This window comes from Lagenorhynchus albirostris, chromosome 3 (assembly GCF_949774975.1).
Source record: "Lagenorhynchus albirostris chromosome 3, mLagAlb1.1, whole genome shotgun sequence".
NCBI classification, from domain to species: domain Eukaryota; kingdom Metazoa; phylum Chordata; class Mammalia; order Artiodactyla; family Delphinidae; genus Lagenorhynchus; species Lagenorhynchus albirostris.
The window spans coordinates 162,383,561-162,405,333 of record NC_083097.1 but is presented as its reverse complement, the minus strand read 5'-3'; the positions used below and the strand labels follow the sequence as shown (position 1 = coordinate 162,405,333).

Here is a 21,773-nt window from a genome sequence, read left to right as displayed (position 1 = left end):
GGTAAGGGGCACCCCAGGTCTGAGGATGTTTGGAGGGAGCTGGGACCACAAGGGCCAAAGCTGATGTAGAGTGCTCAGAACTGCCACTCCTACCCTCCCAGGCCTCCAGGCGGCACTAAGGAGCGTGCGGGTCAGCGGGGGGGTCTCCCTGCACACACCTGCGGGAATACGTGAGGCGGGGCAGGAGGTGGGACCGCCTCCAACTGGTTCCCTCCAGCGCAGGGAGGAGCCACGAACCAATCGCCAGGCCCAGCGCCACCGAAGGCCCGCCTACTGCTGCGCGCGGACCCTCGGCGCCCTCTAGCGGCCGGCTCCGCCCAGCCTCGCTCTGAGCCCCGCCCCTCCGGGAAGCCTCTGTCCTCGCCTGCCCCGGCCCTGATAGTGACCCAGACAGTCTGTCCCTCTGTTCGTCACTCTCTAAAGGCAGGAAGCCAGTAAAGGAAGGCAACCAAGGGCCTTGTTGCCATCCTCCAGATCCCTCACTCTATTTGGGGACTGGGAGCCTCATCCGCGGTGTAGGAGCCCAGACACGCCCCCCCACTCACCTCACCCACCAAGGCCTTGTCTAAGCCGAGTTTCCACCTTTGGGGGGCGTGTCTTCCCCACCCAGCTGCACGCAGCACCTGACACGCACCACCGTCCCGTGCTCAGAAACTTGCAATTGACTCCAATAGCTAGTGCTGGAGCCAGGGCACCCCCTAGTGGCCATTCCCACCGCTGCATGGCCCATGCAGCCCGGGGCGAGCAATCAGTGGCCCTACCCCAGCAAGGTACTAAATCTAGCTCTGTCGCTTTCTAAAACTGAGTGCCCTTTCTTAAACTTTGGAGCCTCAGTTTTCTCCTCTGTAAAATAGGAATGCTAATCCTACCGACTCGTAGCGCTGTTATGACAGGTGTTGTAACAGATGACAGGTGTAAAGCGCAGGTGTCAGCCCCCGGCTTGCTCCTAGTGAGCTCTCTCTCCCTGTCTGCTATCATCCATACTGTCACCACTGGAGGAAACCAGCAGTGGCTCCCATTGCACCCCTCACTTGAAGCTGTACCCAGAGAAGAGGCTGGAGATTTTCTGTGGGTGGGGGGGGGAAAGGAAGCCCTGGCAGGGGGCCACAATGGCGGCGGCGGCGGGCGGGGGCAGAACATGCCTTAGTCTCAAAATAAAATTAAAAAGAACAAGCTGTGTTCAACCTTTTAAAAAAAGGAAATACAATATATGGTTCAATAAATAGAAAAAAGTTACAAAATGTGGTAATCTTTGTACTTAATTACAAGAGGAGAAAAGATAGAGGAGGGTGATTGTGGGGTGGGACACTCTCCTCCCTGGGCCAAGGTGGGGGAAAGGGAGGCCAAAGAGAGACAGCAGCTGGGACTTGGGGATGCAAATAGAAAGACAGGCTAGATGGAGAGAAATATGGGAAGGGGGAGTAAGACGAAGGGCAGAGCAGGGAGGCAGAGGATCAGAAAGGGAGAGACAGAGGGCCAAAAAATGCTAAGATGTTGGCCTCTTTCCTTTCTAGATCAGGGGGAAGGGGGGGGTCCCTGGCTTGCCTGCGCTTGGATCCCCCACACACACCAGGTTTGGAGGACAGTGTGAGCCTGGCTCGGTTCCTGAGTTGTATGTCCAGTGACTAGCAGGTAGGGGGAGGGACAGTAATGAGCCCCCAGCCCACCCTGGGACCCTGGCACCCAAGGGAATGGGAGTCCTGGCGGGACGGGTGGTGAGGTATGTGGCCGAGGCCTGAAGCCTCTTCAAATCCTTCAGTGGGGGTGAGCCATTGGTCCCAGCTCTGCAGCCTGGAGGGGGCGCAGGCCTGCGGGTGGGACCCCTGAGGCAGTGAGGGGAGGGTACAAAAGGAGTTTAGATGCCCTAACGCAAGCCCTCCAGGCACCCAGAGTTGGTTGCAGGGAGGGTCTGCTACGTTGACTCTGAGAGCCAGTTTCTGGAAAGTCCTGCCTCCCAGCTCATCCACCCCAGCCCAAGGGAGACCTGTGGGTTTGGGGAGGGAGAGCTTGCCTATTGCTTTTGGGGTGCTCAGGGTGGGGTCATACCGGCTGCACAAGCACACACCCCCTTCCAGGCCTCTGGGTGGTGGTATGGCTTCTGATCCTTGCGTCTTGCACACTCGCTAGGCACGCATGTGCCCTAGGCACGCATGTGGCAGGATGCGACCCCCTGCTTCCCGCCTCCTTCTGGGCGTGGAGGGAATGGCAGGCCAGACCACCCAGCTGCAGCCGGGCTCCTTCCCTGACTTAATACTGAAATGCCACACAGGCCTCCAGTGTTGAGGCCCGTGATGGAGGGCGGGTGCCACAGAAGCAGGCGCGAAGGCGGATGTCCCCACCGCCTGCCAGCTGCCCCTCAGCCGAAACGCTCCCGCACCAGGAGCATGAGCTTCTTCTTGCCCTTGTAGGTCTGTTTGAGGTTCTCCAGGAACTGGGCGAACTGCAGGTGCCCATCGGGCGCCAGCAGGAAGGTCTCGCGGGCCTTGCCCAGGAACTCGATGAAGTCGCCGTAGTGCCGCGGGCTGATGTGCGTCAAGCGGGAGTGGCTGGTGGTGATGTAGGCGGCCACCGCCGCGTCCAGCAGCTGGCACAGCGGTGCCCGGTCGGCGCCCAGCGGCTTGGCAGCCCGGCGAGCCCCGAGGGGCCCCAGGCCGGGCGCCGAGAGGGTCCAGCGGCGCAGGATATCGGAGAGCATGGGGGCGCAGTGGATGCTGCGGATGATGAGGGGAACGATGGCGGAGAGCTCGTGCCGGCCCAGCGAGTGGCTCAGCGAGCAGGCCCAGAGCACGTCATTGACGGCCGGGTGGCTGTCCTGGTTGAAGGCGATGCTGAGCTGCGCCAGGGCCAGCGTCGCCAGCTTGTAGGCCCGCAGCGGCAGGCCGCGGTGCTCCATGTAGCGGGCCACGGTGAAGAGGTGGGCGTGGCCCAGGCCTCCGGCCGCGGCGTCCAGCACGATCTGGTAGGCCGCCTCGAAGGCCGCGTGGTTCTTCTCGCACAGGGTGAGGGCGGGCAGGGCGCAGTTCTGCGGGTCCTTCATGGCGCACTGTAAGGCCAGGGTGCGGGCGCATGCCCAGAGCTCCTCCCGCCGGGGCGCATCCAGCTGCAGCCGCAACAGCGTGGCATGGGTGGTGCCCGTCACTGCCACGATGGTGGCTGCCTCCACCGGTGTGAATAAGGAGTACCAGTTCTGCATGATGTTCATCAGGGCTTGCAGGCCTGTGGGAGAGGACAGGGTGACACTGGTCAGGAATGGGACAGGGGGCTACCCTGTGTGCATGGGTTTATCCCGACCTACTATCCCCACCAGCCAAGGCTAGAGCTGTACCCTCTCTACCGCCACTCTTGGCTTGACAGAAACTTCACTTTACTTTTCCAAGGGAGGAGAGGGCAGCTGGGCTGGGTGGGATCTGGGGGGTGGGGGCTAGGCATTGGAGGGACTGTCCCTTCTCCAAGCCACTTCAGCCTAGCCAGACTCCAGGTCTTTGTCCAGCTCGGTCCCCCCTCCCAACATTCCCTCCTGGCCTAGGCCTGAGCACAGGCTGGAGTCGGGGAAATGGCTCTGCTTCTCCCTCATGCCTGCCCAGTTCCACAGGGAGGTGGGTGGCGGGTCCCCTTGGGGACTCTCACCGACTTCCGTGGCACAGCTGACCAGCCAGCGCACCATCTCCCTCCGACGCCAGGTCATGGTGTTCAGGGTCATCTGCATCACCTGCAGCATGGGATGGGGAGGGGTAGAGAAGGGGGTCACCCAAGCCAGGGCTGGCGTGTGGAAGGGGGGCGGGCGGGGGATCCTTAAGGGCCCCGGGAAACTTGGAAGTTAAGGGCTGAATCAATGGGCCATACAGTCTGGGCAAGGGGCTTCACCTCTCTGGACCTCAGCTTCCCCATCTGTAAAATGGAGATAAAAACAGTATCCACCTCATCGAGTTGTGAGAATTAAGTGAAAGTATGTAGGTAAAGCGCTTTGCACGGTGCCTACTTCTTCAAGGTGCTCAGCTGATGCCAGCCATTACTGCTAGTGTTGGTGTTATTCTGAGGCCCCGTGGATCCTACCTGGGACCACAAACCAACCTGTCCCTTCTCTCTGGAAAGTTCCATGCTTCCTGTCAGCAGATTTCCCCCTGCAGCCCCAAACAAAGCACCTGCCCTACAGGTCCCGCCTTCTTCAGGTCCCACCCGCAATAAGCACCTTCCTTGCTGGCCTCTCTTCTGAGGCCCCATCCCCAGGTCCTGTCCGGAAGCTTCTAAATAGTGGGTCACCTGCCTAAAGCACCACCCTTATCTCAACTCCCACATGTGCCCCACAATGGCTCCGCCCCCCTCAGGGGGTGGTTCAGAGGCCAATTCTGCCTCCTGCCAGCCCTTTGCTGGCCAGTTCTACCTGGGAAGGTATCACCCGAATCTGTACCTTATTCTGTTACTTTACTTTGGCCACCGTCTGAGGCCCCGCCCCCATGAGCCCCATACCTGTCTATCCCCTCAGGCTGCAACCATGCCTCTGCCTTGCCCTTGCAGCACTGTCCCTCGTCCGGCCCCTGAGGATGGCCTGGACACTCACCTGCAGGCCCCGCCTCCATGACTTTCAACCACAGACCCCACCCTCCAGAGGCGGCTCTTCACTCACAGGACTATCCCCAAGCCCCGCCCCTCAGTGGTGACCCCTCCTTCTAGGCCGCAGTCCCCTACAGGCCCTTTCCCCAAGAAAGCTCCTTGCAGGCAGGTTCTGCCCCTTCAGTTTCAGCTCCGCCCACCCGTGGTTCTTACGGCCCACCAGCCCCAGGCCCCACTCCCAAGGCCAGCACCCTTAGGCTCTGCTCTCTCTTGTGGCCAGTCCACTCACCTGCATGCTCCGTGACCCCTTTCCTTGTCCTCAGCCACACCCCCGGAAGTAGATTCTCACTTTCAGGCTCTGCTACTGAGTCACTCATTCATAGGCCCCACCCTCACTGGTGACTCCATTCCCTCACTCTCAGGACTTACTCACTCACCCTGCTCCTCTGTAGACCTGCCCAAGAGGTGCCCCGCACATCCAGGCCCTGCCCCCAGAGGCGATGCTTACCCTCAGGCCCCACCCCTAGGGGCAGACCTCACACTCAGGTCCCACCCCCAAGTGGCCCTCACCTGGCCGGCCCTCAGGCAGCAGCCCCCTGCCCCCATCCTCCCTGCGGCCAGTTACCTGCAGGCCAAGCTCCAGCGCAATGCCCAGCAGTGTGGTGTCTGGTGGTGCACTGGCCGGCGTGGCAGTCTTGCAGGCGTCCTGCGCCAGCTTGAAGAGCAAGGCTGGAGAGTGGATGTTCTGCTGGATGGAGCCCAGCACTGCGTGCAGCCACTTGGGGTCTCCTGGGGTTGGGGGAGGGACAGAGGATATTGTGGGCATACCCAGCACCAGCCCCTGCTGCTGCCTGACCTGCTCACACTGGTTCCTCTACAAATGTGCAAATGTGTGAATGTGGACGGTGAGGCACCTGGCAATGGTTCTATGAAGACCTAGACCACTCTCGGCACGCCCCTTTTTCTCTCCTCTGCCCCTTCCTTTCCAGTGGGAGGAAGCCACCCAGGGACCCACTGGACCCCTAACTGTCAAGGGCACCGATTCTGGACCCAGATGCCTGGGTCCAAATCCCTGCCACTCACAAGCTGTGTGACCTTGAGCAAGTCGCTTCACCTCTCTGTACCTTGGCTGCCCCATCTGTACAAAGGGTAATACTAATGCAATGGTATGTGTCTCACGGGGCTGCAGTGAGCTTATACTTGTAAAGGCCTTAACATGGCAAGAGTTACACAAATGTGAGCTTTTATTACTATTATTATCATTGGCCCAGATCCTACAATTCTGTTACTCTGCTCCAGCCACAGTCCAGCATCAGGGTCTTTGCACTGGCTGTTCCCTCTGCCTGGAATGCTCTTCCCAGATGCTACGGACTGAACTGTGTCCTCCCCAAAATTCACATATTGAAGCTCTAACCCTCCAGCGTGATAGTACCTTTGGGAGGTAATTCTGTTTAGAGGAGGCCATGTGGCTAGGATCCCCAGGATGGGATTAGTGTCCTTATAAGGAGAGGAGAAGACCAGAGCTCTCCCTTTCTCTGCCATGTGAGGAGGCAGTGAGAAGGCAGCTGTCTGTAAGCCCGGAAGAGAGCCCTCACCAGGAACTGACCATGCTGGCACCCTGATCTTGAACTTCCAGTCTCTAGAACTGTGAGAAAATAAATTCCTGTTGTTTAAACTACCAAGTCTATGGTATTTTGTTACGGCAGCTGAGCTAAGACACCAGATACTGGCGTGACTCCACCTTCACTGTCATGTCTTGGCTTAAGTGTCAACCTGCTTTATTCCCCTCCTTATCACTTATTACCTCTCACTGCGTAACTATCTTCTTTACCTTATGTGTTGTCTCTCTGCCCTCACTAGAATTAACATTACAGAGCACAGGATTTGGGACAGTTTTGTTCGCTGCTGCCAAGCTCAGCACCTGGGACAGTGCCTGGTACATATAGAAAGCGCTCAAGGAGGGACTTCCCTGGCAGTCCGTGGTTAAGACTCCACGCTTCCACTGCAGGGGGTGTGGGTTTGATCCCTGGTTGGGGAACTAAGATCCCACATGTTGTGTGGGGTGGCCAAAAAAAGAATGCGCTTAAGGAAAACTGTGGGTGGGATACGGTAAAAGGATAAAAAAGCAGGCAGGAAGGAATGAGGGAAAGGAGGGAGGGGACTAAGGTAAAGGAGGACAGGGGGACGGGGGTGGGGGGCAGCCGCTGTCCTCACCCTTGGCGGCGGTCAGCATGGCGGAGGCCAGTTCACACTGGCGGGTCTCCAGGTGGCCGAGGATGAACCAGCGGGGGAAGCGGTTGCTCACGATGGAATCCAGTGGGTTGCCGTGAGGTTCTCCAGCTGGAAACGCTGTCTCCAGTATGGGCAGCCTGTGGTGAGGAGAGAAGCAGCCCTGCCCTGAGACAAGGCTGGTGTCTCCATCCTCTCTAGGAGAGAAAGGCCTCCTGCCTCAGCCAGAGCCTACCCTCCTAGGCCAGCAAATCTCTGGGCATCCAAAAAGATGGAGGATGTATGTTCAAGATATTCACGGCAATATAAAATAGATAAATAAGGACCTGCCATATAGCACAGGGAACTCTACTCAGTACTCTGTAATGACCTATATGGGAAAAGAATCCAAAAAAGAGTGGATATATGTATTGATATATGTATAACTGATTCACTTTGCTGTATGTACACCTGAAACTAACACAACATTGTAAATCAACTATATTCCAGTAAAAATTAAAAAAAAAGATGTTCATTGCAGTGTTGTTTATACCCATCACTGTGGGGTTGATTAAATAAATGATGCTCTATTCACGCACCAAGGGCTGATAAAGAGGTAAGGGGATTATTTGTGCCCTGATGTGGCCCCACCCCTCGCTCACTCTGCTACAGTCACTGTTCCCCTTGACATCCCTCACATACCACCAGGCACAGCCCTACCTCAGGGCTTTTGCACGAACTATTCCCTCTGCCTGGAACACTCTCCCCTAGACATTCTTGTGACTCCTCCTCACCTCTTTCAGGTCTTCGCTCAAATGTTTTTCAAGAAGCTCTTCCCTGACATGCCCAACACATGGGAGAGTGCAACTTCCTACTCCCAACTCCTTCCACCCCTTTCTTGCATGTCACTGTCTGACATACAGCATAGCTTACCTATAAAATTTATTTACTGTCTCTCCCTAACTACAAGGTCAGCTCCATGAGGGCAGGAATTTTTGACTCTTTGGTTCACCGACACTGCCTCTCCAGCACCAGAACAATGCCTGACACACAGCAGGTAAACAACAAATGTTTGTTGAATGACTCAATGTCCCCCCTAAGATATTTTGTTCAGCAGCTCACTGTTTACATGCATTCTGTGCTAAGGAAGTTTTTCAAAGCTGTTAAATGTAATCAATAGCATGGAATAGGAGTCAAGACCGTCCTGGTTCCAAATATCTAAATGACTTTGCTACATAATTCGGGACACACCTTAAGCCTGTTTATGTGTAAAATGGGGGTAAACATACTTATTTCACTATGTGAGTCACAGATTTAGATCGGGGGGGGGTCAGCACCTTTTTCTGCACAGGGCTGGACAGCCAATACTTTCAGCTTTGTGGGCCATTTGGTCTCTGTCACAATTGTCACTGTTGTATAAAAGCAGCCTAAGACAATAAGGAAATGAGTGAATGGTGCTCTGTGCCGATAAAACTTTATTTCTGGATGCTGAAATTGGAGTTCCACATACTTTTCACGTGTCACAGAATATTGTTTTGATTTTTTTCCAACTATCTCAAAATACAAAAACCATTCTTATCTCATGGGCTGCACAAAAACAGGCAGCGGGCCAAATTTGGCCCGTGGGCTGTAATCTGCTGGCAGTGGCTTAGAAAAAAGTCGAGCACATGAAAGAGCGTTCTCTAAATCATGGCTCTTAACAGATGATTCTTTCCAAATATTCTGGAAAAATGCACTCCGAATTGTTAATAGGTGCCTCTGGAGAATAGGATCAGAGGATGGGGGACAGATTTCACTTTATTTGTTGGACATGGTTCACTAGAGACAGGGCCTTTTAAAATTCTGCTTCTATGATTCGCTGTTGCACATGGGAAATAACCCGGTTATTCATTGCAACATCTTTTTGGAAACAGTGTAAATGTCTATCAGCTCCAGATTGGTTTTTTCCTGGTGTATCCCTACAGTGGTTCACATGCTATGTGACAGGATATAGCTTTTAGGATGCAAATGTTCAGTGAAAACAAGGTGCAAAGAATAGGTGCGGTATGTGTCATGGAGTAAAGGAGAACCAACTTTTCATTTTCAGACTATGGGTTTGCAGAAATATGGACTCTTGCAGTATAGATAAGAAAGTGGTGCCACTGCTTGCCTCCAGAGAGCTTTGGGTAAGTTGGGACAAACCTGCCTAGAAAAGGACTCTGAATTCTGTGTCATGTGGATATTTCTCAAATTCAAAATAATATGACATTTCTAGTGTGTAATCAAGAGCACAGGGCAGTCTGGAATGCCCGGATGAGGGAGGTTGAATGAACCAAGCTGTGAGTTCAGGCAGAAGGATGTGGCTCCCAGTAGCCTCCCATTCCCCACTCCTGCCCGGCCCAGTGGGAGTCCCCAGCTGCCTCTCCTCACCTCATGGCTCGCAGCGCGAGGCGGTAGGCCAGGTCGGGGTCGTAGGGCAGCAGTGCAGTAAACAGGTAGCGGGCACAGGTGTGCATGGGCACGCTCTCGCGGAACAGCACTTCTCCAAAGCCGCTGAAAGGACCCCCTGCAGGGGCAGCCTGAGCTCAGCCTCAGGGTGTGGGCTTGCACGGCCCCTCCCCAGGTCTCCCCACACCCCAGGCTCTGAGTGTGGGATGGGCAGACTCAGGATAGAGTGGCTGGGGCTAGAGAGGTCCTGGGGGTAGGAGCACAGGACTAAGACTGAGACAAGCACTGGAAAATCCACAGAAAAGAGACCCTGGGCACCCCTGGATAGGGGGCAGGACTCAGATGCAGGGTGGGGCCAGAGGGTGGAGGTGGGGCTGCACCTGCTCCAGGGGTGTGGCCAAGCCAGCTTCCTTTTGCAGTAGGGGAGGGGCCTCACAAGGCAGGACCGTGGGCAGAGCCAATCAAAGTCTAGCTGGGCACCAGCGACTAGGCTCATTGGCTCCAAAGTGGGCAGGGGGTGGGGGGGGCCTCATCACTCGAAGCCGTTATTGGCTGCCAGCACTGCTGGGGGCGGGGCCAAGGTCTGGAGCTCACCTTTTAGGAACTGCCAAGGTATGGAAAGGCAGTAAGGACAAGGAGGTGGAGCTAGGGGCGGCGTCTCCCGATCCAGCAACAACCAGGCCACTACAGTACAGAGGCAGGACCCTATCTTTCAGGAACGGCCAGGCTAGCAGTGGGGCCTCACCTTCCAGCAGCTGTCCCGCCTGCTTGCGCAGCACCTGCACCAGCCGCTCGTCCAGCTCCACCTCCTCCAGCAGGGCCAGCAGCTGCTCCTCGTTGCGTACCACCTTGTCCTGGGCATACAGCCCCTCGGGCAGGGCCCGCTGCTGTCCCAGGCCCAGCAGTGCCACCTCTAGCGCCATTGCCAGGTAGGACTCCCCAGGGCTCCCGGGCACCGGGACGTGCTGGTAGGCCACCTTCCGCTTCTCAGGGCCTGATTCTGTGGGAGAAGGACACCAGGGCAGCTAGAGGGGAACCCCTTTTCCAGGGACTCCAGTGGTCCTTGACCTTAAACACGGACACCGTGTGTGGGGTCGGGGGGGAGGTTTAGGGAGAGCCCAGCTGCTTCCGCACACACCAGGGGGTGGGGCCCACCTTCCAACAGCAGATAGGCCTACGGTGGCCTCACTTTCAGAAGCTAAGCCTCTTGGCACCTGGCACTGGCCGAGGGGTGTGGCCAAGTGTAAGGGCGTGGCCTCACTTTCTAGGGGTACTGGGCAAGAGGGCATGGCCAAGAGGTGGCGATTTTCCCACCTCCTCAAGGGGCCCCCAGTGTGGGTACCTGGGTAAATGGCAAGGGTCTCCTCCTCTAGGTGACAGGCCTCCAAGAGTGCCCTGCAGAGGCAGCCAATGGGGTCCAGGGGGTGGCCCACCCATCCTTCCATGTTGGTGATGCAGGTGGAGCCTTTCTGCAGTAGCTCTGCAGGTAGGAAGAGAAGGCTCAATGCCCAGCCCCCCTCCACCAAGCCCCCGGGGGGGGGCTTCCTCTCCCTGAACCCCAAGCCCAACCTCCCAGTGCCCACTCACCATCTGCCCACCCAGCACCCTTTTCTCTGCCCCCTGAGCTCTGCAGCAGCTCTCACCTCCACGGCCCTGGCCTCCTGTCCCACACCCAGACCCAGGCCTGGCTAAACTGGGTGCTTTCTAAAACATCCAACCAGTGTCGTTCCCCTCCTTACAACCCTTGATCCTTCCCACCTCTCTCAGGTCCAGCCAGCTTTCAGGGCTCCCAAGGACTGATATGAAAGTTTCCCTGGGGTGGTCACCCACCCCACCTGGAAGCCCATCCTCCAATCTCCTGCCACAAGCCGTGCTCTCCCTTGCCTCTGGGCTCCTGCCCGTGCTGTTCCTTCTAACTGGAACATTGTTGCTCCCTCCTCTTCTCCTGGGAAACTCCTAAACATCCTTAAGATCTCAGCTTAGCTCTCACCTCCTCTGGGGGGGCTAACCCTATGCCTTGAGGCTAGGTCAGGGGTCTGTTCAGATCCCAATGCCCCCATTTCTCCCCCATTACACCCTGTATTCAATTTCCTGGTAACTGACCCATCAACTCAACTCCATCACCCAGAGAACACAACTGGTAGCCTCTCTCCTGTCCCCCCATATCTAGTCCACAAACGTGTCCATTTTTGGGCCAACACAGTGTGAGTTTTTGTTTTTCCTAATACAGTTTTCAAATTGTTGCCCATATTGAATAAAATCAGTAAATTCCACATTAGATTATCTGGACTTCTGGCTTCTCTTGAAAAATCAGAAGATCTGGCCACACGGGGTCCATGTTCCTGAAAGGCACGTGGCTAGATCTATAGAAACTACATTTCCCAGACTTCTTTGTGTGAGGTGTGGAAGGTGGGAGAGAATGAGGCCATTACTCTCCTGCAGTAGCTGTGAGCAGGTGTGTGGCTGTCTGCAGGGCACAGACGTGAGGTTTGCCAGCAGGTTCTGGGTTGTCCTCTTGGGAACTGCCCTGCCCCCCTGTGAGGGCTACAGCCTGCTGAACCTCGTGTGCTTCTGAAGTTCAAGTGTGTGAAGCCAAGCAGGGGCTTCCCTGACTTTCAATCCTGCGGCCCTTCCAGTGGTTTTGAGAATCCTCAATCCCCTGCATTAGATATTTTCTGCTCAAGACACCTAGAGTGGTCTGTTTTCCTGCTGTACCCACGGACTCTCCAGGTTGCCACCGCCCCCAGCTGTTGGCATTTGTGTCTGCGGCCCCAGGACACGATGATAATATTGGTGCCCACCTTTTTTCTGCTGCTTGTAGGTCTCAAGCTGATGTCGCCGCTGCAGCCGGAGTGTGTTGACTATGGCGCCTGCCAGTCGCAGGGCCTGGCGGGGGTATCCGTGGGCCCTCAGGGTGTCCACACGTGCGCAGGCAGTGGGGAAGGGCTCGCCCAGCCAGAGTGGGCGGCCCTGGGGGTCAAAGGTTGGCTTGTCACCACCCCCGTTGCTTGTGAGGCTGGGGCCGTAGGAGTCGCTGGCCAGGATCCTCTGCAGGTGGGAGTCACTCCAGTGCAGCGACCCAGCCTGCAGGGCGCGGCCAAACACGGTGTGGCGGGAACCTGCAGCCTCCACCTCCTCCTCCTCCTCCTCCTCCTCTGGGCCTGTGGGAGAGGCGCCCAAATGCAGCCCCATGAGGGGGGCCCTAGCAGTCAGGCGCTGGTCAGCTCTGCCCCACTGAGTGCCAGCTTGGTGCTAGGCTCCAGGTGCAGCGATGAGTGTGTGTTATCTCCCCAAATCCTTCCAGCAGCCTTTTAAAGGCGTGTGTGTGTGTGTGTGTGTGTGTGTGTGTGTGTGTGTGTCAGTGGAGAGATTCCTTCATATGAATGGACCACTGATCTTGAACAACTGTGACTCTCTGTCCATCTTTCTCCCTCCACACTCCAGTTTTTCCTCTCCTTCTCTATCTTTCCCTCTCCCTCTCTCCCTCCATCTCTGCCTCTCTTTACTTGTCTCTCTCTTCTCAATACCCGTTTCCTTTTCTATCTGTTTCCCCTACCCCCTGCCTGATTCCTGCCTCCATGGCCAGAAGGAGACTGAGTCAGGAGACCAGCCCAGAACTATAGGCATCTTAAGTATTTCACATCGCTGTCCCTCGGGCTGCCTGCTGCCCCTGCCCTGGGCACTCCCTCCGGGCTGGGAGGCAGGCAAGGGCTGGTCCCCCCTGCCCTGCCTCCATTTTCCCCCAGAGCGCCATGATGGGGTGGCTGGGCCACAGGAAGAAGTGATGGTTTGTTGGGGGGAGTGGCGGGGACCCCTCTCCTACCTGGGCTGAGGGCTACGGTGGGCTGCAGGCTGGGCCCATCAAAAGAGTAGTTGCCTTCCTCCAGTGGGCACACATCCAGCTTGTCCCACTTGGTAAGCATCTGGAGCCAGCTCGCCCGCTCCTCTGGTTTGCAGTGGGGGCTCAGGATGATGCACACCCACAGGGCCCCTGGGGAGAGAGGGCAGCAAATGTGGGCACGGGGGAGGCTCAACATTCATGCAGCAGGAGCAGCACGCACGTACGGAGTGCCCGCTGTGTGCTGGGCACTGGTCTCTGCTCAACCCTCACCTCTGGCCTCTGAGGGTGCAATTCATCATCTCTTCACTTTACAGTCCAGAGAGGTAAAATCGCTTGCTCAAAGTCACACAGCCGGGAAGCCAGAAGTTAGGACTCAAACCCAGACTACTGGACTCCTTTTGCAAAAAAATTTTTTTTCTATAGCACTTATCACCATCTATCACAGGGGTCAACAAACTACCACCCGTGGAGAAAATCGAACCCGCTACGTGTTTTTGAATGGCCCGTAAGCTAAGATTTATTTTTACATTTTTAGATGGTGGAGGGGGTGGGGAATAAATAAAAAGAACATTTTGTGACTTGTGAAAATGATTTGAAATTCAAATAAATAGTGTCTGTAAATACAGTTTTATTGGAATGCTACCACACCCACTTTGTTATGTGTGTCTGTGGCTACTTTTCTGCTACAACAGATAAAATCGAGTAACAGCGACAAAAACCAAATGGCCTGAAAAGCCAAAACTAACTATCTGGCCCTATGGAAAACGCGTTGACCCCTGGTCTAATGGGCTTGTGGGATTTTCTTGTCCGTCTGCCCTACTAGGTGTCAGCTCTCTGAGGACAGGTATTTAATCTCTCTTATTTCTTGCTGTAGTCCCAGCGCTCAGTACAGTGCCTCGTACATTGGCGGTGCTAATGAATGAGGAAGGATTCACGGGCAAGACCCTAATCTCAGGTGGGCAAGACCCTAATCTCAGGTGGGCAAGACCCTAATCTCAGGTGGGCAAGACCCTAATCTCAGGTGGGCAAGACCCTAATCTCAGGTGGGCAAGCCTGGGTGCCTGCCACACTCCGGGGTCTGGGACTTACCCAGCTCATCCCACAGCTGGCGGCACTTGTCCGTCATGCCGGCGCCCTGTTGCCGCCACAGGGCCAGGCGCGGATCCTGCAGGAATTGCTCAGTCATGAGGATCAGCATGCGTGCGCCATTGGAGTCCCGCATTCGCAGCATCTCCCGCACCTGCGCCGGACCAAACGGTGAGGAGGGGCGGGGCTCCGGCACCCAGCAGTCTAGTCCCGCCCCCCTGTACCCGCCCAGCCAGCACCTTGCAGAACATGGAGCGCAGCTGCTGGCTGGCGCCATAATAGCCGCCGTTGGAAAGCAGCTGCTTCACCTGCTCCTGGATCTGCTCCTCGTCCAGGTGCCAGCAGTTGGCGTCCTCGATGCCCGCGCCCGCCGTGGGGTCTGGGGCACCTGTGGGGAGGGAGGGACGGCTGAGGCTGGGGCTGGCGGGAGGGGGTGTCTGTCATCCAGTCCTTCAAATCACCCAAACCATCCCAGAATTCCATCCATCCCACCTGAAAACCCATCCATCCATCCACCCATCATCTTACCCCAAACATCACCTACCCATCCATTTAAACCACTCAACCATCCGTCCACACCCCCGTGCCATGCCATGCATCTTTCCATCCACACATCATAACCCTTAGCACACCTACCTACCCCATTAGACCATCATCCACCCTGCCCATAACTCCCACCTACTCACATCTATATACCCATCCCACCAGTCCATCCATCCACCTACCCACCCCTATTTGTCTTTCCAACTCATCTGTACTAACCACTCAAAATACCCACTGACCTATTCATCCACTGACCTACACAACTCTGCTATCCATCCATCCAATGAACCCAAACTTTCCATCTATTCTTTCCCCACCAACCACCCTTCGTATGTATCTCCCCAAACACCCACCAGCCCATTGGTCCATCCATACATCCTCCATAAAACACCCACCTACTTGATCCATCCACCATGTTAGTCCTCACATAAGAACATTCACGCACGCATCAACTCACCGTCAATCCATGCACCCCTTGGTCCTTCCAGTCTTCCACCAACCCCATCTGTCCACTACCTCAAACTCCCCAATCAAAGCCCATCCCATCCTACCCTACCACCAATTATCACCAACTCCCTATTCACCTATCATCCTAGTAAATCACCCATCCACTCATTCCATCCATTTTTCCACACCAACAGCTCACCCCAACACCCCATCATGAACACCTTCTATATCCACCCATAGCCACCCTCAAATATCCATTCATGCCTCCACCCACTATGCATCCGTCTACTCACCCACCATCCTACTCCATCCTTCTATCATTATAGTTAAGCAACACTTGTAGCTCCAAACCACCCCAGAACTCATAACACCTCCCGGTCTATCTCCTACCCTATCCCACTTCTGACACCCACTAATGTCCACACATACTCCTTATGACCTCCACACACCCATACTCAGGCCTGCTCCTGTGATCTTGAGACACCCCCACCCTGGGGCTGGATCTTCCCACTGGCTGATTTCTTGACCATTCATCTGCCCAGGGCCAGATCAAATCCAGGATCTGCCACTTACTGAGGTGTGTGATCCTTTTTTTTTTTTTTATAACATCTTTATTGGAGTATAATTGCTGAGGTGTGTGATCCTGACCTCATGCAGTGGTGCTCCCCCACCCCTGCTCATGGATCAAGGGTACCTCTGGGTTTTTTTTGGCCACACCACGTGGCTTAGGGGATCTTAGTTCCCCAACCAGGGATTGAACCTGGGCTGCAGCTGTGAAAGCACTGAGTGCTAACCACTGGACCACAAGGGAATTCCACAGTCAGGGGTACCTCTGGATGCTGTGACAAATGCCTGTGGCACAGCAAGCGAGATGGCTGTGAGCTGGGGCCTCCCTGCCCCATCAGACCTTGGGGCGCCCTTACCATGCACCAGGTTGATCTCGGAGCCCAGCAGGAGGATCTCGTCCGCCAAGCGCTGAGCAGTGGGCAGCACCTCAGTGTGGTGGGCACTGATGAGGTACTGCACGAACTTCTGCAGCTGATCCCGGTTCATCTGGGAGAGTGTCTCGGAGATGGGTAGCCGCAGCTCCACCTGGCGGGCATGCCGAATGCGATACAGCGACAGGGCCACCACATGAGCACAGTAGAAGAGGTCTCGGTTGTCGCAGCCGCAGCTCACGGATGTGATCTTGCAGCGGTCAAAGCTGATGGAGACATGGTAAAGGCGCTCGGGCTCTCCGGGGCCCCCTGGCTCCCGGATATTTCCGCTCAGGTGGAACCCTAAGACCAAAACCAAATTGTCACTGCTGTGTCACCCCAGAGATGGGTAATCTTTTCCATGGTGCACAGCAAGACCAGGTGCAAATCCCAGCTGAGTAACCTAGCACAAATCACTTAACCTTGCTGTGCCTCAGTGTCCACATCTGTGAAATGGGAACAAATAGTAACATCCTCCTCATGTGTTTGTAATGAGGATGAAATGGGTTAATATTGGCAAGTGCTTAGAACACTGTTGGCAGATAGTAAGTGCTAAATAAATGTTTGTTCTTCTTCTAATTCTGAATAATATTATTACAGCAATGCTGTTGAAGATGATTTTCTTAGCCCTTGGGTAATCATGGATACAGCCTAGGCTCCAGGTGCCCTGTCACTTCCTGGGAAGATACCAAAGATACTTGGGGGGCGAGGGATTGAAGTGGCCGGCCAGGGGCCAGGTCACCCCATCACCCCCCACCCCTCCCTGGCCCCTGGGGAGCCCAGATGCCAGGCTCATCCGACTGGTTGGGCAGCTCAGGCCCCAGCTGGCCCTGGCTGCGTCATGCAGGGAGACGGCGGCTTCCTCATACCGGCTGGAGGTGGCCGAGCCTATGGCCAGCCGGGTCATGTCCAGGCAGGGGGGCCCCCAGGCTGACAGGGTTCAGAGAGGGTCATCTTGGCTGAGCCCCTGCCTCCAGCTGGGAGACATGACCTGCCCCCATGGGAGGTATGGCATTCCAGGGCTCACCTGCCTTCTGGCTCAACCTCTACTGGTTCCCTTCTCAGCCCTGCTGCCTGAGGTCTAGAATCATCTTTCATCGCTAGCTCTAAACCTCCACCCCTTCCCCTCACCTGGACCCTGCTGCCTGGGGTTTAAGACCACTCCTCACAGATGATCCCCCTTCCACCCTAGACCCCACGGAAGCCTCGTTGCCTTAGGTCTGAGACCATTCCTAAACCTCTGAACCCAACCTCCACCTGAGTCTTTCTGCCTGACGTCCAAGACTGTCGCTCATCACTGAGCCACTCTCACCGAGGACGCTGCAGCCCGAGGTCTAGGATCATCCTTACCTCTGGCTCTAAACCTTGGACCCAGAGCGTCCCTGGGTCCCTCTGTCTGAGGTCTGGAACCTCCTCTCACTTCTGGTTTACAATCGCTCCTCAAAACCACTGCCTCGGGCTTCCCTGGTGGCGCAGTGGTTGGGAGTCCGCCTGCCGATGCAGGGGACACGGGTTCGTGCCCCGCTCCGGGAAGATCCCACATGCCGCAGAGCGGCTGGGCCCGTGAGCCATGCCACTGAGTCTGCGCGTCTGGAGCCTGTGCTCCGCAACGGGAGAGGCCACAACAGTGAGAGGCCCGCGTACCGCAAAACAAAAACAAAAACAAAAAAACCCCACTGCCTCGGCCCTGCCTTCTTCCCTGCTCTCCCCCCTATCCTACCACCTCTACCCCTATGCCTCAACTAAGCTGACTGAGGTCAAGGCAGATCCCTGATCTTGAGCTCATAATATCTTGTACAACCCTCCCTGGGCATCAAAGCCTGACATTTGGAACCTCCCCCAGCACTCCATGTCTGCTTTGGACCCCCTGACCTCCCTGGCAGGGGTAGGGGGCAGGCACTTACCCACTTGCAGCACACGATCTACGGCCCCGCTCTGTAGCAGGTGCAGTCCACGGGTGAAGGGCACCCGGGCATCGTGCTCGCCCTCCGGGGGCTGGTAGCCCAGTGATGAGTACATGCATATCTCCCGCTCGCTGCGTGGAAACGACCAGAACACGATGCGTTTCTGGACCGGCTCTGGCACCCGGGAGAACCGCTCCTCAACCTGTGGGAAGGCCCGGTGTGTTAGAAACCCTGGCGCTTGAATCCTGGCTTTGCTGCTTACAAGTAGTATGACCTTGGGCAAGTCACTTTGCCTCTCTGAGCTTCGTTTTTTCTCGAGTGTAAGATGTTAAGAGCACCCGCCTTCTGGGTGTCATGAATATCACATATGCACTAATATATGTACAGCGCGTACAATAACACCTGGCCTATTGTTAGTGTTCTGGAACTTTCTGCGGCTTCCCTCCTGGATGTCAGGTCTCAGGGTCCTAATGTAAGGTAGTCTCACCTCTCAGGCTTTGAGGGGGGACGAGGAAGGAAGACAAATGTGATAAGAAGACCAGTGATCAGGCCTACATGTTCTTAGCCTCCATTGTGCTAAATGCTTTATGTGTGCGATTTCCCTTAATTCTCATAGCAACAACCCAGTATTTTTGCAGCCTGGGGAATCTGAGGCTCAGAGGCAGAGTGAATTCACTTGTTCAGGGTCCCACAGCTGGTGAGCTCCAGCTCCCAAGACAGGCTCTCTGCTCCAGCTGCTAAGGGTTCTCAGGAAGGGAGGGGTGTCCTGCTCACCCCTGGGGGCTTTGGGCAATGAACTGATCTGGTTGAGCCTGCGTTCCAATCCAGGCTTGCTACTCACTGGCTGAGTGTCCTTGGGCAAGTTTCTCAACCTCTCTGTGCCCCAGTTTCCTCAAAGAAGGAGAACAACTCCCAAAAGGCTGCAGAGGACTCCGTGAGTTTCTGCAGGGCAAGAGCTTTCCTAGGGCCAGACCTGCCCAGGGCAGGTATATGGGAGCCCTGGAGAAGGTTTTAGGATTACTCTGGGGGGGGTCTCACACACAATGAAGGGGCAGGGACCTTTCAGAGCCCCCAGTCCTAGGTTTGAAAGGGAAGTGGGAGGACCAGTGACTGGCCCAGGCCTCGGGGACAGTTGGCAGATGACTAAGGAGGGATTTTCCAGGCCATGAATCAGAGCCCGCCCTATCCACACTTGGCCCAGACCCATCAGTCGCAGCAGACTCACTCTGGAGAGGCCAGGGAGCAAAGAAAGCCCCCCAAGGCCAAACACAGGACAGAGCCTGTGGGGGTCAAGGAAGGCTTGCTCAGGTCCTGGCCACAACCCAGCTCCGTGGGGACCCACACTGAGGCTGGGAAAGGGGACTTTGCCCAGCCCTGGGGCATCCTGGCAGGGCCCCCCAGAAGTTATAGGGGCAGGATTCCAGGTGCACCTGTCCAGGTACCGAAACCCAGGCCCCACACCTGCTGCCAAACTCTGGAAGGACTGAGATGGCTGCGGGGCAAGGGGAGAGTGAGCATGGGGTAATGGGGAGGGGGGACTCTGACGATAGAGTAATCTCTGCAGCCAGCCAGGAGGGGCTGGGCAGCCCCAGGTGGGAGGTAGTTCCAGAATTACTGAGGGGTGTGTGAGTGTTAGTGCCTGCGGGAAGGATCTGCAGGAGAAGAAGGGGGTCCCCATGGGACAGGTAGGTTCTGGAGGCTGGAGGCAGGGATTGGAGACAGAAAGGGGTGTCTTGGGGCCGGGCTCTATATAAGTGGGGGAGTCCTCTACTGGGGGTGTAGGACAGAGATCTGGAGTCTCTAGGTGCTGAGATCTGCTCTGTTCCCAAGTGGGGGCAGGTTGTAGGAGTTGGAGAGAGGAGTGAGGATTGAATGGGGTGCCCTAATTGGGAGATGAGGATAAGGTGGGAAAAGAGAGGTACCCAGGGTTGTGAGAGGACCATGGGGCAGGAGGAGAAAAAGTGTCCCGAGTTGGGATCTGGGGCACTGAGGGAACCCCTGGGTCTTGTGGGCTGAAGGGCAGAGCTGCTGGGGAAGGGATGGGGGTGGGTCATAGGGTTTGAAGGAGTGAAATGGGAGGATGAGGGGATGTCTCGGGCAGAGTTAAGGATCTTGGAGGAGATCTCTGGGGGTGTCTCCGATGGAGGCAGGTCCGGAGGCTGGAATCTGGACAGGGGGAGAAGGTATGTCGGGGACGGGGCTGGGAGTGGGTCCCTCCCCACCGTACTCCTCGGTCACCTGCTCGAAGGCCCAGCTCTCGGCTACTCGCTTGGCGCTGAGGTCCAGCAGCGCTTCGGGTCGGCCCCGGCCGCGCACTGCCCCGGCCCCGGCGTCGCGCTCCTCCGGTCCCGCGGGGCCGTCCCGGCTCCGCTTGGCCGCGGGGGGGTCCATCCGGCCTGGCCGGGGCCGGGGCGGGGCCTGTGTGTAGGGGGGGGTCGGTCCGACGCCTACTCCGCCTCACCGTCTCCCGCGACCCCTGCCCGCCTTCCTGTCCTTCGTCCGCGCTCGGCCGCCCCGGTACTCGCTCCGCACCCACCCCCGGGCCGGCGGGGTGATGCGGCCCCTTTAAGACCCTTCACAACAATGAAGCTGCCTCGGCCTCCGCTTTATCCTCGGCCGTCGTCCCGCCCCCACCGCCCGTCCCCATTGGCCCCCCTTCGGCCTCCGAGGCCCTCCTCCGCCATTGGCTGCACCGCCAGGTCCGTCTCCAAGTTGCTGCTGTTCATTCGTTGTATGCACTGCCTGTCTTTTCGGGACTACTCAATCAGGGCGCTCAGCGAGCAGCGCTGTCAATCACGGGATGCCGGAGACCAATCACAGTGGGAGGAGACCACCGGCGCCGGCCTTAAGCGGAGTTTCGGGGCGGGTCCTGGGTTCATTCACAACATTCCTCCCCCGCCCCACTAGGGCTGGACAGCGCTCCCCGGGCAGCTGGGGCTGCGCCCACACAAGGCTTTGTTTACTGAGGGTCGCTTCCGGGCGCCGCGAGGGGACAATCAACAGTGCTCGGCCCGGGAGCGAGACAGAGCGGCGGGATCCCCGGGCAGCCCCTCAGCCCCGCCTCCCTCTGGGCTGTGTGACGAGAAATTCAGCCTCTTTGGGCGGCGGGTCAAGTTTTGATGCTTTGCGGGATGGAGGGATCACAGGTCCCTTGGTAGAGTTTATGGGGGCTGCGGACACCCTCGCTAGAAATAGAGCCCAATCCAAGCCCATCCTTGAGCCCCAAGCTAAGAATCTCCAATCCATTCTATGTCCTATATATTACGTTAAGTCCTATGAAATTACTGATTTTCAACAATTTTTGATACACTAAATGGCAATTTCATAAGGTTCAACGTAATAGATGTCAAATCCGACCACCTCTGATTATTTTTTCTGATTCAGCTTGTCTAGGTCACATCTTTTGATGTGACCTTGAAGCAGGCAGTGGTCCTTATCGCCGGTCCCCGGCGCCACCATCCCTGCCATCTCCATGTTGCTAGAGAACCCTGCATTTCCCCCTCGCCACACTTCTCTCCGTTATCATTACGTTTCTTTATCTATTTCAGCAGTTGTTTAACTTCTGTCTCTCCCCGCTCCACGGTGAGCTCCAAGGGGCAGTCTAATTGTCTAACTGATGCACTGCTTTACTGCCAGCACCTGAACACCTCGGGACATACAGCAGTCACTCAATCTATATATAACTTGTTGAATGAACCAGCTCATGCTTTGCTCCCATTCCACTGAAATGATCTACAGAGCAGGAAAACCGAAGCTGGCCCCTAAGTGGCCTGATTGCTGCCCCCTGCC

At 56.3% G+C, this 21,773-nt stretch overlaps 1 protein-coding gene across 3 annotated transcripts; it reads right to left on the bottom strand.

The window, feature by feature from the left end:
- Nucleotides 1-1,155: 1,155 nt before the first annotated feature.
- Nucleotides 1,156-20,577, bottom strand: ZSWIM4 (zinc finger SWIM-type containing 4). Of its 3 annotated transcripts, none has more exons than XM_060144992.1 (14): nucleotides 20,223-20,577; nucleotides 17,985-18,186; nucleotides 16,027-16,383; nucleotides 14,353-14,501; nucleotides 14,117-14,267; nucleotides 13,010-13,177; nucleotides 11,988-12,347; nucleotides 10,529-10,666; nucleotides 9,932-10,186; nucleotides 9,169-9,304; nucleotides 6,766-6,920; nucleotides 5,177-5,340; nucleotides 3,628-3,709; nucleotides 1,156-3,216 (listed from the first exon to the last, which is right to left on the bottom strand). In XM_060144992.1, exons 1-14 carry the CDS (start codon nucleotides 20,373-20,375, stop codon nucleotides 2,357-2,359), a joined length of 3,330 nt encoding a protein of 1,109 aa, XP_060000975.1. In that variant the 5' UTR covers nucleotides 20,376-20,577; the 3' UTR covers nucleotides 1,156-2,356. The 3 variants fall into 3 exon arrangements, with proteins under 3 accessions (XP_060000975.1, XP_060000977.1, XP_060000976.1); XM_060144994.1 differs by having other exon boundaries at nucleotides 14,117-14,192; XM_060144993.1 differs by having other exon boundaries at nucleotides 14,422-14,501.
- Between the last annotated feature and the right edge of the window lie 1,196 nt (nucleotides 20,578-21,773).